Source organism: Phyllobates terribilis, unplaced genomic scaffold (assembly GCF_046119375.1).
Source record: "Phyllobates terribilis strain yellow unplaced genomic scaffold, ASM4611937v1 Scaffold_5__5_contigs__length_657084704, whole genome shotgun sequence".
In the NCBI taxonomy this organism is placed as follows: Eukaryota; Metazoa; Chordata; class Amphibia; order Anura; family Dendrobatidae; genus Phyllobates; species Phyllobates terribilis.
This window is the reverse complement of record NW_027362765.1, coordinates 465181130-465197539: the sequence shown is the minus strand read 5'-3', so window position 1 is coordinate 465197539 and position 16410 is coordinate 465181130. Positions and strand designations below refer to the sequence as shown.

The 16410-nt window shown below is 46.9% G+C and overlaps 1 protein-coding gene across 2 annotated transcripts in view; it reads left to right on the top strand.

Annotated features, from left to right (window-relative positions):
* Nucleotides 1-16410, top strand: part of ARID5B (AT-rich interaction domain 5B) — a 383355-nt gene that overhangs the window by 347445 nt on the left and 19500 nt on the right. For both annotated transcript variants that reach the window (XM_073685411.1, XM_073685412.1), the window contains one exon: nt 1102-1297. In XM_073685411.1, coding sequence (XP_073541512.1) covers nt 1102-1297 — 196 coding nt within the window. The remainder of the gene's footprint in view (nt 1-1101; nt 1298-16410) is intronic.

Below are 16410 nucleotides of genomic sequence, written 5' to 3'. Positions count from 1 at the left end.
CCAGTCTAGCTTGCTATCCAGGTAAACCCCCAAATATTTGAAACTATCCACCATCTCCACATCCTGACCGTCAATGGTAACAGGTAGGCATACCTTCTTGCACCTTCCATAGCTCATCACCAACTCCCTGGTTTTCTTAACATTTAGTTCTAGATGGTTAGCCTGGCACCATACTACAAAGTCCGCAACCACCCTTCTATATTCCTCTTCATCCTGGTCCTTCCCAATACCGCCAACTATCACAGAGTCATCCGAGTACTTCTGGAGGTGACACTCGGATGACTCTGTGATAGTTGGCGGTATTGGGAAGGACCAGGATATGACTGCACATAAGAAGCTGCTGCCTCGTGCGATGGAGTCATAGGCACTCCATGTCCAGCCAAGCCATCTGTATGGTGTTGTACCTCCATAAGAAAAATAAGCCATACAATATGACGTGTGAACGCCATAATATCCTCCAGAGGTTGTTCAGGGCCATAATATGGCCATGTGCATTAGGTAGGTTTGGCTGCTATGTTTTAATAATGTGACATGATCATTTATTGAATAATAATGAATATAGAAATTGGTTCATAAGAAGTAACTATTTAGAGACTGTGCAGTTTTTTAATAAGTGGGAAGATCAATTGGTGAAGATGACTTCTGGCTGGTTTGGAAAGAACCTATTGTATCAGTATAATTATAGGAATTTACTATGTTTTGGCTTAGTTAGAATTCATATGAAATGTTTCCTTGCATTAAATGACGGCTGGTTATTGGCTGGGTCGGCTGCATCACTGGTCTATCATTGTAGATTATATACCTTGGAGTATTAGGTCATCTTACCATCTGCCGTTCTATATAGTCAGTATATAGGAGTACATATGCAGTACCATATTACGACTCACCGCTTCAAATGGTATTAAATATAGTTCTCAGCAGACTATTATTACATTAATAAAGATGCTTTCTTTATTCACAGGAACAGTAAAAAAAAATAAAAAAAAATTAATTATCCCACAATATGCCATCTGGATATACAAGTATTTTGAAGTGCATATTCAATAATTCTTTCAGACGCATTTACAATGAGGAAATAATGTATTTTTCTTGGCTATTTAGATTAATCCTACCCTATGAAAGGTTTATCAACGGAGAGGAGGACAAACCGCTACCTCCCGTCAAGCCTCGGAAACCAGAAGGCAATTCTGCAGAAGTAGAGACGAAAACAAAACTGTGCAGCGCAAAGCGCATTAAACCTGAAGGCCAAAAGTCAAAGAGGGAGAAGGATGCAGCAGCAAAACCGGAGGATTCAGAGGTAATCGCTGATGCTCTGGATCCACTACCTTCCTGTATTTTACATATATAGTTATTAAGAAAAGGAATTTGTTGCAGGTTTTTTTTTTATTACCGTTGTACTAATTTTAAGTTACTTATAGTAATTTCTCTATAAAAACAATAATACATTCAAATTTTGCTGGCTGCACTTATAAAATAGACATTAGTACATTTATACTCTGATGTTCGACGTGACCTAATAGTTGATTACTCTTAGTAGAACTCCCTCAATGCAATGTTTTATTGTAAGAGTTTCCCAATGTAGCTTTCTTAAAAATGGAGAGTGAATGACACTGGAAGTGAAAATCCTTATAAATGAATGAAATGGTTATCTAAGATTAGAAAAAAAAGGGTCAAGAGTCTTTAAAATAACAAAGTTAGTATTGGTTCCAAGATCATGATGAGAAATGCATTACCTCCTGCTATGAGCATCGTTTTATTGTTGGGTCCAAAATTCTGCGCCAAATCATTTCATAATATTACTGGAACTCAACAGTAAAATCTGACCCCTGTACAAATAAATTGTGAAATTAATAAACACCAAAATTAAATGGCGATGATCCTAGTTGGACGTACACTCATCAGGACTTATCACATGGAGCTTGTTTCCAGGCACCGGTTATCATCACCAGGTCCCTGGAAATGAGTATTAAATGTTGGCAAGTGTTCTGTAAAAACATCATTGATGCAGGTCAAGTGTAGAAAATCCATGGCTGTGATCTGATCACTGAATGTTTGTAGCCAAGTGACTGAATATTTCTTGTTTCTTTAAGGAATTATCAAGTTTAGAAAACCCAATTTTTTACCCTCTAATAGAATACTCATAGGTAATAGAGGTATTAGAGGGCGTCCTCCTCTCTTTGTCGGAGTGGAAAGCTGTTACAAAACACTTCTCTCTCTCTCTCTCTGAAGAACCTGTTCTGTTCTGTATGACACAAACAGCCTATCATTATGAATGGGGCTTGTGCAATTCTTCATTTCCCCTGTGGGGGCACTGCAGATAAACTGATCCTTTACGAATAGATTACAGCTGAATGCATGGAGACAACACTTTCTGATCACTTTATTATCAAACGATCCTTCTAATCAGTAGGGATTGTCCAAAGCAGAAAAGCCATAAAACTGACACAGAAAGTATTCTGGCGACAGTAAACTCATTCTTTCTTAAAGGGAATCTCTCAGCAGGATTTAAGACTATTTATATGTGCATTCAAAGACAAATCAAGCAGTACCTTTACAAGGCCAGTCCATTCCTCCATTACTGAGAAATCAGCGTTTGAATTGATATGCAAATGAGGCTGAAGAGCTATTTATAGATCTGAAGCCTCTGTCACTCCAGCTCTACTCCCCAACCAGCTCCGCCTCCTCCTGCCTGACTGACAAATCCTTGCAGTCACAACATAGAGGCTGTCAGTCAAGCAGGTCATATACTTATGTTAAATGGCCCTTTATTTCAATGGTTGAGACTTGTATATAAGGCTCATCAAGAATATTTATTACATTACTTAAAGTGAGCCTGTCACCAGGTTTTCCCAATATAATGTAACGCCACCACCTTTAAGCTCTCTTTTACAGTATTCTAGTATGCTGTATGTAAGTCCCCAATCCCCTCTTTAGATCACAAAAAATAACTTTAATTCTACCCACAGACAGAGCGTCTCTGGTCTTGATCAGGCGCCTCTTCTCTTCCTATAATCGCTGTCCTCCCTCCCTGCTTCATGTGGATGACTGTAACGGGTCTGGGAGGTGGAACCTCTGAGCTACTATACAAGGGGGCGGTCCTTGTAAGGGAGCGGGTGGCGACCAGGCAGGCAGTCACAGCAGGTGACCGGGACAGTCTCTAGAAGAACGGGCAGGAGGTCACGGCAAGTGACCGGGGCAGTCTCTGGATGAACGGGCAGATGGTCACGGCAAGTGACCGGGGCAGTCTCTGGGTGAACGGGCAGATGGTCACGGCAAGTGACCGGGGCAGTCTCTGGGTGAACGGGCAGATGGTCACGGCAAGTGACCGGGGCAGTCTCTGGGTAAAGGGTTGGTACGACCTGTGGCGGCTGATGGTAGACGTGAGCTCCCAGGTGAGCAGGCGAGAGTCTCTGGATAAACGGGTGGTCACAGCATGTGACGGCGGAGCCTCCAGGAAGACCAACAGACAGGCGGCAGATGAGCGCTCCCAGGTGAGCGGGCAGAAGTCTCTGGACAGGCGGGTGGTCACAGCACGTGACGGCAGAGCCTCCAGGTAGGCTAGCAGACAGGCAGCAGATGAGCGCTCCCAGGTGAGCGGCCAAGCTGGTCCATAGACAGACTGACAAGAGTTGGAAGGCAGACCGTCGGACCTCAGGCAAGCAGGCAGGTAGTTGATGTGCGCTCCCAGGTGAGCGGGCAAGCTGGTCCTTAGACAGACTGACAGGAGTAGTAAGGCAGACCGTCGGACCTCAGGCTAGCAGGCAGGTAGCAGAATATCAGGCAGGAATAAGACAGCAAGCTGGCAGGAATCTGGCAGGTATCTGGCAGGTAACTGGCAACGGGACCTGAGGGCTGAAGCAGAGTAGTGAACAGTGCAACAACATTGCTCGGGCACCTCCATTTTGGAGGAGGTGCCTTATATATGGTGAAGTCCTCCGGCCATTGGCCGGGGACTCCTTAGGACGGCGCGCGCGGCCCCTTTAAGAGGGAGGGAGAGCGCGCGCGCGTGCCCTAAGCACAGTGGCCGGGAAGGAGCGCGCGCTGCCAGCAGAGCGGGAGGAGGACGCCGGGCACGGAGCAGAGAGGTGAGGGGAACAGCGTTCCTGCCTAGCAGAGGGCAGGGACGCCGGCGCTACAGTACCCCCCCCTTTAGGCCCCCCCTTTTTTAGGCCAGACAGAAATTTAGCAAGGATGAGCGGGGCATGGATGTTCTCCCGGGGCTCCCACGTTCTCTCCTCAGGACCAAACCCCTTCCAATCTACTAGAAAAAAGGTCTTTCCTCTTACCCTTTTGATGGCAAGAATGTTCTCTACCTCAAACTCGTCCTCAGCAGAAACCGGAGCAGGAGGCGTACCTGTAGACTTGGAAAAAGAGTTAAGTACCACAGGTTTGAAGAGAGATACATGGAAGGAGTTAGGGATCCGTAAGTTGGCCGGGAGTTTCAATTTATAGGCCACCGGGTTGATCTGACTGATGACCTCCAGAGAACCGATGAACCGAGGCCCTAACTTGTAAGAAGGTATCTTGAGTCGGACATATTTAGATGAGAGCCAGACTTTATCTCCAGGACGAAATTGTGGAGGATCCAGGCGTTTTTTGTCAGCGTGTCTTTTCATCCGTTCGGACGACTGAAGGAGTGCGGATCGGGTACTCTCCCAAATGGAGGAAAATTTGCTAACGAGAGATTCCGCAGCCGGGTTGTCCACAGAGGTGGAGACAGGAAAAGGAATCCGAGGATGCTGACCGAAGACTACAAAAAACGGGGATTTGGAGGAGGATTCGCTCTCGTGATTGTTATAAGAGAACTCGGCCCATGGTAGGAGATCCACCCAGTCTGAATGATGGGCATTAACGAAGTGCCGGAGGTAACTGGTCAGGTTCTGATTGATCCGCTCCACTTGACCATTGGACTGTGGGTGGTAAGCGGAAGAGAAGTCCAGGGTGACGTCTAGCAGTTTACAAGTGGCTCTCCAGAAGCGTGAGGTGAACTGTACCCCACGATCCGACACGATGTGGAGGGGCAGGCCATGAAGACGAAAGATGTGACGAATAAAGTCTTTAGCTAGCTCGGGTGCAGACGGGAGGCCTGGCAGGGGAACCCATCTTGGAGAAGCGGTCAGCGACCACCCAAATGACCGTACAACCGGCAGAGACTGGGAGGTCAGTTATAAAGTCCATTGCTATATGCTGCCAGGGGGCAGCAGGTACAGAAAGTGGAAGGAGGCGACCGGCTGGCAGATGTCTCGGAACCTTGTTGCGGGCGCAGGACACACAGGCAGAAACAAAGTCTATTACGTCCTTGTGCAGGGTAGGCCACCAGTAGTGCCGGGTAATAAGCTGGAAGGTCTTTTTCTGACCGGCGTGGCCAGCCAGTTTAGACAAGTGACCCCAGTGAAGGATCTTCTCCCGATCAGGTACTGATACGAACGTCTTTCCGGGAGGGAGACGATTTAGACTCACGGGAGCCACCTGCATTACTCTGGCGGGATCGATGATGTGTTTCGGATCTTCCTCGAGATCAGACACCAGAAAGGATCGAGACAAGGCGTCCGCCTTGACGTTTTTGTCAGCCGGGCGAAAATGAAGAACAAAATCAAAGCGAGCAAAAAACAAGGACCACCGGGCTTGGCGCGGGTTAAGTCTCTGGGCATGCTGGAGGTAAGCCAAGTTCTTGTGGTCAGTGTAAATTATTACCGGGTGAAGAGCCCCCTCGAGCAGGTAACGCCACTCCTCCAATGCCAGTTTGATGGCCAATAACTCTCGGTCTCCTATGGAATAATTGCGCTCTGAGGAGGAGAAGAGTTTAGAGAAGAAGCCGCAAGTTACCATCCTCCCGGAAGATGATTTTTGAGTAAGTACCGCTTCGGCTCCAGAGGAGGAGGCGTCAACTTCCAGGAAGAACTGCTTGTTGCCGTCCGGGCGATGCAGCACCGGGGCGGAAGAGAAGGCCTGTTTTAAGGAAAGAAAGGCCTCCTCTGCTTCGGGCGGCCACTCTTTGGGATTAGTACCCTTACGGGTGAGCGCGGAAATTGGGGCAGTCCGGGAAGAGAAGTGCGGTATGAAGAGGCGGTAGTAGTTGGCGAAGCCCAGGAACCGCTGAATGGCCTTCAACCCCTCCGGTCGAGGCCATTTCTCGATGGCAGACAGTTTCTCTGGATCCATTCGTAGGCCGGTCTGAGAAATAATGTAGCACAAAAACGGAAGCGAGGTCTGCTCAAAGAGGCACTTCTCGTATTTAGCAAAGAGGTGATTCTGCCTGAGCCTGAGCAGGACCTGACGAACGTCCCTCCGGTGAGTCTGGAGATCCGGAGAGAAGACCAAGATGTCGTCCAGGTACACCACTACGCAGGAGTAGAGAAGGTCCCGGAAGATGTCATTGACCAACTCTTGAAAGACGGCAGGAGCGTTACAGAGACCAAAGGGCATTACCAGATATTCATAGTGGCCGTCCCGGGTGTTGAATGCCGTCTTCCATTCATCCCCCTGACGGATACGAACCAGGTTGTACGCCCCACGGAGGTCCAGTTTGGTGAAGATTCTAGCCCCCCTCAGACGATCAAATAACTCCGGAATGAGCGGAAGGGGGTACTTATTCTTCACCGTGATCTGGTTAAGGCCTCTATAGTCTATACAGGGACGGAGAGAGCCGTCCTTCTTTTTGACGAAAAAGAAGCCTGCTCCCGCCGGGGAGGTAGATTTCCGGATGAATCCCCTGGCCAGATTCTCCTCAATATATTCGGACATCGACCGGGTCTCAGCAGCGGATAATGGATAAATACACCCACGGGGAGGAGTAGTACCAGGTAACAGGTCGATAGGGCAGTCGTATGGTCTATGAGGGGGTAGTGTCTCTGCCTCCTTTTTATTAAAGACATCAGCATAAGACCAATAAGGAATCGGAAGTCCAGGTAGATTAGCTGGGGTAGGAGAAGGACGGACGGGATGGACGGGAACCAGACAGGTCTTATGGCAGTCCTGTCCCCAGCGAAGGACTTCTCCGGTCTGCCAGTCAAGCACGGGTGCATGTCTCTGGAGCCAAGGTAGACCTAGCAAGAGGGCGTGAGAGAGTCCAGGCAGAACATGAAAGGAGATACTCTCAGAATGCAACATTCCCACCTGCAGAGTAATGGATTCGGTGATGAGTTGGATGGGGCGTGGTAAGAGACCCCCATCCACGGCAGCAACAGACAAGGGTACAGCCAGAGGTTTGGTGGGGATGCGGTATTTCTCTACCAGGGACTGTGAAATAAGATTCCCGGCTGCTCCAGAGTCAAGTTGGGCTAGTTCGAAATAACGGTTCTCCCCGCAGACGATTGAGACTGACAGCAGCAGAGATGGAGAGGATTTATTCTTGTCTAGGTCGACCTCTCTGAGCGAACCTAGACACAGGCGTTTCCCGACCTCTCCGGGCAGGCACGGATCCGGTGCTCCTTACTGCCACAGTAGAAGCAGCTCCCCTCGGCACGGCGTAAGTCCTGACGGGTTTTGACCATCTTGGTCTGGTCGACCTGCATAGGCTCAGGAGAGTGTACCTGGGGAGAGACGGATTTCTGAAAAGTAGGAGCTAGACGTGGAAACCTCCTCTCACGGGTGACCTCTTTGGCACGCTCCTGGAACCGTAGGTCAATCCGGGTGGCAAGAGTTATTAGGTCATCGAGAGTGGTAGGAATGTCCCGACCGGCAAGTTCATCTTTAATACGGCCGGACAGACCCTCCCAGAAGACGGATACCAGAGCGTCGTTATCCCAGGCCAGCTCCGAGGCAAGGGTACGGAACCGTATGGCATATTGGCCCACGGTGAGACTTCCCTGACGGAGGCGTAGCAGTGATGATGCGGATGAGGTCTTCCGTCCGGGTTCGTCGAAGACTTTCCGGAAAGCCATGAGAAAGGCAGGCAAGTCGGACACCAGGGGGTCTCCTCTCTCCCATAGAGGATTTAGCCAGGCCAGGGCCTCCCCGGTGAGATGGGACATGATGAAGGCAATTTTGGCCCGGTCGGAGTTAAACTGGTGGGACAGGAGTTCAAAGTGCAGGGTGCACTGATTTATGAAGCCCCGAGCCTGGGCGGAGTCGCCTCCGAAGTGAGGAGGTGCAGAAAGCCGGGGTCCGGAGTAGGATACCATGGTATTAGTGGACAGCGGAGCTGCCGGATTGCGAGTCATGGCACTGGCGGAGGTTGCTGGCGGAGCAGTCAGAGTGTCCAGGCGAGAATTGACATTCCGCAGGTGACCCAGGATGGACTCCTGTTGGGACCTCTGACGGGACAGTTCATGACACAGGTCCGAGAGCGAGGGAGCTTGGGTGCCACCGGGTTCCATGGCCCGAGCAAACTGTAACGGGTCTGGGAGGCGGAACCTCTGAGCTACTATACAAGGGGGCGGTCCTTGTAAGGGAGCGGGTGGCGACCAGGCAGGCAGTCACAGCAGGTGACCGGGACAGTCTCTAGAAGAACGGGCAGGAGGTCACGGCAAGTGACCGGGGCAGTCTCTGGATGAACGGGCAGATGGTCACGGCAAGTGACCGGGGCAGTCTCTGGGTGAACGGGCAGATGGTCACAGCAAGTGACCGGGGCAGTCTCTGGGTAAAGGGTTGGTACGACCTGTGGCGGCTGATGGTAGACGTGAGCTCCCAGGTGAGCAGGCGAGAGTCTCTGGATAAACGGGTGGTCACAGCATGTGACGGCGGAGCCTCCAGGAAGACCAACAGACAGGCGGCAGATGAGCGCTCCCAGGTGAGCGGGCAGAAGTCTCTGGACAGGCGGGTGGTCACAGCACGTGACGGCAGAGCCTCCAGGTAGGCTAGCAGACAGGCAGCAGATGAGCGCTCCCAGGTGAGCGGGCAGGAGTCACTGGACAGGCAGGTGGTCACAGCACGTGACGGCAGAGCCTCCAGGTAGGCTAGCAGGCAGGTAGCAGATGTGCGCTCCCAGGTGAGCGGGCAAGCTGGTCCATAGACAGACTGACAAGAGTTGGAAGGCAGACCGTCGGACCTCAGGCAAGCAGGCAGGTAGTTAATGTGCGCTCCCAGGTGAGCGGGCAAGCTGGTCCTTAGACAGACTGACAGGAGTAGTAAGGCAGACCGTCGGACCTCAGGCTAGCAGGCAGGTAGCAGAATATCAGGCAGGAATAAGACAGCAAGCTGGCAGGAATCTGGCAGGTATCTGGCAGGTAACTGGCAACGGGACCTGAGGGCTGAAGCAGAGTAGTGAACAGTGCAACAACATTGCTCGGGCACCTCCATTTTGGAGGAGGTGCCTTATATATGGTGAAGTCCTCCGGCCATTGGCCGGGGACTCCTTAGGACGGCGCGCGCGGCCCCTTTAAGAGGGAGGGAGAGCGCGCGCGCCCTAAGCACAGTGGCCGGGAAGGAGCGCGCGCTGCCAGCAGAGCGGGAGGAGGACGCCGGGCACGGAGCAGAGAGGTGAGGGGAACAGCGTCCCTGCCTAGCAGAGGGCAGGGACGCCGGCGCTACAATGACGCTTCCTACATCATCCACCGAGTGTCCACCATCACCCTCCTGCGTCGACGCACTTCTCTCTGCCCTGTCGAGGGCAGAGCACAGTACTGTAGTGCGCATGCACCGGCTTTACTTACCGGTCATCGGCGCTCTTTGGCCTTTCCTAGCGCATGCACACTATAGTACTTTGCTCCGCCCCCGGTAGGGTAGAGAGAGGTGCGCCTGCGCAGGAGTGTGATTGGGGGACATTGTGTGGATGACGTAGGACGCATCATCCACATGAAGCAGGGAAGGAGGACGGCGATTGTCGGAAGAGAGGAGGCGCCGGATGAAGACCAGAGACGCCCATCGGACCGGACCGTGCTGTCTGTGAGTAGAATGAAAGGTCTTTTTTGTGCCTTGCATAGTGGACTGGAGACATATATACAGCTTACTAGAATGCTGTAACAGAGAGATTAAAGGTGGTGATGTTACTTTATATTGGGAAAACCTGATGATGGGTTCCCTTTAATGAAAATTTAACATATTCTCAGCTGAAATACAAATAAAAGTCAGTGAGGATGCCCTCTACTTTATACTGATGACCGATCTACAGGACAGCAGGGCAGCACACTACACTGACTAGTGGCTGCTGCTGGGTACTGCGAATCTGCTCCTATTCCTTTCAGTAGCAGCTAACCTTCAGTACATGGTAACAGCCACTCAAGAGTGTATGGAGCGGTGCGGTCCCACTTTATACACTGTTTAATGGCAACTGCTCTTAACATCCAATTGTTGGGGGTGTTTGGAGTTGGACCCCGACCGTTCTGACATTAGTCTATCCCACGGGTAGGTGATCAATATAAAAGTAGTGGACAATCTCTTTAAACCACGGTCCTGCTCTATCTGGTTGGTCAAACTAATGTCCAAATGTAATAAAAACTAAGGTAAAATGTCATTATCTGTTATCACTGCTTAGACCTACATCAGAATTGCATGGTTTTATAGTTGTGTGTGCTAAGAAGGGGTTAACGTTTTAACCCGTATTAGTATATTTTGAGGGGTTTGGCCTATTTTTAAGCACTTCAAGGTGTCTTCCTTACTCCTGCTGCTACAGATCCAAAATAGTACTGGTAGCATAAGTATGAACATTGGGATTTATGTGAAAGTGGCTGAGATGCAATACCACACACTGCCAATTAAGCAAGAGTGGCGCTGTTTATGGAAGAAAAAAAAAGTTTCAACTTACATGAATAAGTAGGTCATTGTGAATCCGCCCTTTCCCCTCCACTTTGTAGGGTTAGGTTTGTAGGTCACTGGGGCTCATCCTTCAATGCACCTTGATGTTTACGTCTTTAATTAGGAACAGTAATAACATAAATTTCAAGAAATAAATCATCGAGTGCAGATCACTGGTGACATGTCCAGCAATATAACACTTAAACTGTTTAACGGTAAGAGGCAACTGTGTTTTCGTTGAATTTTATTTTTTTAAGCCATTATGTTTGACGGAAAATGACATTTCATTGTGATGTTTTTGTATGGAATATAATGCACCTTCCTGAACAATAGCATTTTAGTTTCGCAGTGTTGCTAAGTACTGATTGTACCGTGGAGATGAAGAAGAAAGGTTAATGTGGGAATGCAGAAAAATATGTATATAGGCTTTGCTTAGTTTTGTTTATAACAATTTAAATGGAATATCTACAAATGTAACATTGTGTAAGGTGGCACAATGGAGCGGTCACCATCAATAACAGGTGTGCGCACTGAGGGTGCAGGGATGGCGGCACTGGGTAATCAGTAACTTGAAAAACATCCTAATTTTACACGTGGTTTCGATGATAAAATACTACACAAAATGGAAAAAGAAAATGAAACGTGTGCTCATGATAAGTTTTTGCTGAGTTTTTAATGTTGCAGATTTTCTGCACCATTTTTGCATCTATTAGGTAATTATGTTACTTGCCTATTTTTAATTCCATTTTTGAGTGCATTTTTTTCAATGTGTTTTTATCGCATTTTTGACACTGCTTCTTTTTTTCTCTTGTTGGTGTGTCACGTTTTAGATAAACCTGCTTTGTTTTTGATACTTCTTGGTATTTGACTTTGACAAAACTTTATTGACATAGTCATGTGCGGATTACATACGTTTTTTTATGCATTCCAGCAGCGGAAAAGCACTAAAAGCATATGTGTGTTTTTTCCCTGCGGATTTTCCACATCTATTGCACGTCTATCGGAAAGATCTGCACATAAAACTCAGTGTACCCGCAAGAGAAATGGACGAGTTGCGGATCTGATACATGCACCGCAGGTCAGTTTACGCTGAGTAAAAAGAAGCACAGTGGGCAGGAGATCTCTATAAATCCCATCCACTTTGCTGGAACTGTAAGATGTAAGATCAGCAAAAATACACAGCGTCAACAACTAAGGCTGGAATCACAGTAGGGTATGGCATCTTATGCGAGAGCATCGGGTGTGATATGCTAATGGCACTCGGCTCCATCTCTTCTGCGAACGTGAGCCGAGTGTCAGTGCTCTGTGCTCCAATCCCCTAGCATGAGGGGTAATTTCTCCATCTCCTCCACGGCATGACTCGGCGTATATCAGACTGCACTGGGCTGACATCCGAGTGCAGTCCGATGTTTCACACACACTCATAGACTTGTATGGGTGGGAACAAGCCGAGTCTTGCTGCAAATCGCAGCATGCCGAATCAGCATGAGAAAATAATTGCTGATCTGCACTGCCCCATAGAATAACACTGGTGCGAATGCTATCCGATCGTATAGCACTCAGCCATGTTATACACTAGTGTGACCCCGCCATAAGCGTCCGAATCATCAGTTTCAACAATATTCTGGTGTAAAACCCCTTAAAAAGGTCACAAAATTTGGGCGCAACCTGGAAATTATGCAGAAATGTTGAGACTTTTGGTGATATCACACAGTCATGGCCAGCTTTGTTTACATGGGCTGTAATTTAATGGCATACATTTTGCCAGAAAGGGATTGGAGTACATTTCTAAGAGAGACGCACAGTACTTATAAGAGGTGCCTAATTCTTTAAGTGGCATGAGCCTCATTGTGAATTAGGCACATCCTACTCCTGCCTGCCCCTTCATTAAGATTGGTGTGCACAATGCAAGTCTTAATGAATCTGACCCCAGGTTTCTTTCTGCCGTGATACCTCATCTCTTTGAGAAGACCACTCAGAACAGTGCTACACAATCTCCATTGGTCCCAAAGAAAATGAAAGGGAACCTGGCAACTTATTCATGCTGCCCAAATCCCGGGCAGCATGAATCAAAGCCTGGCTGCAGGATTGCAAGCAGGTATATTTTTCTCTGAAACGGTGATTGACAGGTCTCTCCCGATGTACCCACAGAGCGTTTAGGAGAAAAATATACCTGGCAGCGATCGTTTGAATCATGTTGCAACACAGAGGCTATAGAAGGCAAATGGTGCAAATTTTTTAATGGAAGGCTTATCAAATTTATTTTTAGCCCAAATTCATGCAATTAAGCAAAAAAAGAAAATTATCCCCAAAGGAGGACAACCCTTTCAAAATCCATTCCTTCTTTTTTCCAACATCTTTGTAAATAATTATAGCTCACGTGGCTAACATAAGTATGACATTTGTGACTATTATTTTATTTCAATTGATCATCACCAGCCTATTTTGAAACTAGAGCATGTGTACTGCTTGATTACTCTCTCTATACACTTTTATCTTTTCCCATAGAATGTCTTTAACTGCAAGAAAGTTGTGACCTCTTTGTTTTACTTCAATAAATAAAATTGTTATCTTTGTCCTGCGTCTAGCGCTATTCATGGATGATAAAAGGAGAGGTAAAAATAAAACAAACAGGAGTAGTGTGCAGATATCGGACTACTTCTTCATTCTTTTCATAGATTAAACTGTTTGTAGTTACCATTGGATGTTTTCTTAGCGTCTGAATGCTGGAGAAGATATTTAATTTGTCTTATAGTAAACTGAAAACAGATGTAAGGTAGAAATCTATAAGTGGAGCCTTCTTGTTTCTGAAGTTCAGCGTGTTCTTAAAACTTTAACTAGGCTATTCTCCAGTTCTGAAAGAAACATCTGAAAATTGTTGTTGATTGTATAGTAAATGACGATATCTCTGAGCAGCAGGGATGAATACTCGCAGGTTACGCAGCACAATACAGCGCATTCATTCTACCAATTGTAGGAGGGCAATTTACACTTCTTTGTGCATCATCCTGAATTGGACTGCTGGCTTATTACAGTAGAAATGTATCAACATATTGTCAATGTGTATGGAAAAGAAAAGCTGAATATGGCCAACATCCAGGTGAACTTTGCAACAATTGAAATGCTTATTTATACCAATAGTCATATCTATACTAGTAGATCTGGCATCCAAATTGATGCACTGGAATCATGACTTTAAAGGGGTGTTTTCAAGTTTGAAAGTTATCTCCTATGAAAAGTATAAGCGATAGCTTTCCAATCACTGGGAGTCTGACCACTATGCCCCCCACTGATTCTGAGCTGCACTCAGCAATCTCCGGCACTCCCATTAAGAATGAATGGATTGGTAGTGCTCATGATCGACCTCCACTCCATTCAGCTGAGGCTCTTCAGAGTCCCGGTTCTTGGAATCGGTGGGGGCCACGGCAGATGAACCCCCAGTGACCGGAAAGTTATCCCCTTTCCCAAGGATAGGGGATAACTTTTAAACTTGAAAAACACCCCTTTAAAGCTATGTGGTCAATATCCCACCAAAAAATACAAACTGGGAAACTGAGCTCTTCTACATGCATGAACGCCCAATATGTATACTAAGATGGCGGACATGAGTGCCAATGTTAGGCCCTGACTGCCATACTAACTCATCAACAAAAAGCAATCTCTTCTTGGGAAAAAGAGGGAGCCTCTTCCATCTGTCCCTTTGTCAACTGCATAGATGCCGCATTTACTATTGACTGCAGCATCCAAAGGGTTCAACTTTCAAGCTCGGAAAAAACTCTGCTCCTGCAGTTACTCTGACAGTCCCAGTAAAATTACCATGACCGGACATCATGGAGCATTGACAAACAGCTCCCACAATGTACATGTGTCTCATGGGTTGTTAAGTGCTATTCACTGTCCTATAAAATATCCATTTATGATATATTACTTTTTCATCCCTGGCTGCAGTTTGTTAAAAATTAACAAACTCAGCGTCCTCTGGACTTTATAGCTCTTCTCTCGGTGTCTGGTATTGGATGTGGCGCTGATGTTATGTCAACAGAAAAGCAGCAAATCAGTGAGCCCTATGGCTCAGGGTGGGGGGGGGGTCCGTCTACATGGGCCGATGCATTGATCTCACTGATTAGCTATCAACGTGACGGATGTCAGAACTGACAGCCCAGCAGCCAATACCGGACACCGGGAACAGCGCCAGAGACTCAACACTTTAAGGTGCGTAAAGAATATTTTGTTATTTTGTAATAAACTGCAGCTGGGGACTAAGATTCCCAATGTTCTGTACATGAAAACCAAAGAAATGAACCAGACTATAAGCTGGTATACATGCAGCGTGTAAGAGCATGCTCACACTTTGGCTATTTCACAAACAAAACCCAAGACAAAAAGCAAATTAAAAAAAATAAGCATATACCCTACAGCAAGTAAATAGTAATAGTACATGCAAATAATATAGGGTACTTAGTTAATGATATTTTGATTAAAAAGCATAAAAGCCATCCCACCGCGACAAGGTGTACCCAAACGGGACAGTCCTTTCCTGTTTCTAGTATTAAAATTATGTTCTGTACAGAACAAAAGTCCAAACTATTGCCTATAACTAAAATATACAATATCATTATGTAAGGCATACCCATGAATGCTATGGTAAGTTTTTTTCTGGGTGTGATAGAAAACCAGAAGAGATGCTTGTTAAGTTGGAAGTCTATGGTCGGTGTGAAGCAATCACTGAGCAGTGGGGTTAACCTGAATCTTTAATTCATTGGATCTTATGTATGTTTCCTCATCACTTTTTGTGCTTGGATCTTACCTCCGTTCGATCCCACAGCCTTCATTTAATCTTTACATTCCAAACCTGCAACCTAAAGCTGAAACATTAATTTTTAAAGTTGCAGTCTGATATTAAAAGTGTACAGGCACTGGTGCTGCTCAGAAACCAGTGGTGGGATTTTGTTTGTAATGATATTAATTCCATTCCCTCTCTTGTTTTCTCATCTGTCTGGAATTTTCATGTAATTGAATAAGCTCTAGAGACCACAGATGATTCAAGACTGATTAAGCAGCTAATAATGGCATTTTGGGCTATATTGAGAAAAGAAAATCTGAATAGGACTTAAAAGGGAAAAGAAAACTGTAGAGATAGTAAAGGAAAGAAATAAGCAGCTGAAGAACAGTTGTGAATCATTAGTCTTTTTATAGTCACCCTAAAGTAATGAACAGAGCTTGTCCTTTAGAAAATCCACTTCTATAAATTACTTCAATGTCTATTGTCTTTTTAAAACAGATTAAAAACTAAGATATCACACAATGGGTTACCTGTCACCAGAAATAATACTGTTAACCTGTAGATATGTGGTTAATCTGCAGGTCAACAGTGTTATTATGCTGCCCGGCGCCTGCACGCAGCCGAATGCAGCGGGGAGAAAATTAACTTTATTCTCCCCACCGGCATTTGGTTTCAGTCGTGGGTTTCAGTCACCGGCCCTGACTGACAGCTGAGCCCCAATGCAGACAAGAGTGTCAGTCAGGGCCAGAGGCGCGGTTACTGCGGCTGCTCTGTATACTCAGAGTGATGACTGAACCAGCAGCGCCCCGTCCCCATGACTGAAACCAAATGCTGGCGGGGAGAATAAAGCTAATTTTCTCCCCGCTGCATTCAGCTGCGTGCAGGCGCCGGGCAGTATATTAACGCTGTTAACCTGCAAATTAACCGCATATCTGCAGGTTAACACCGTTATT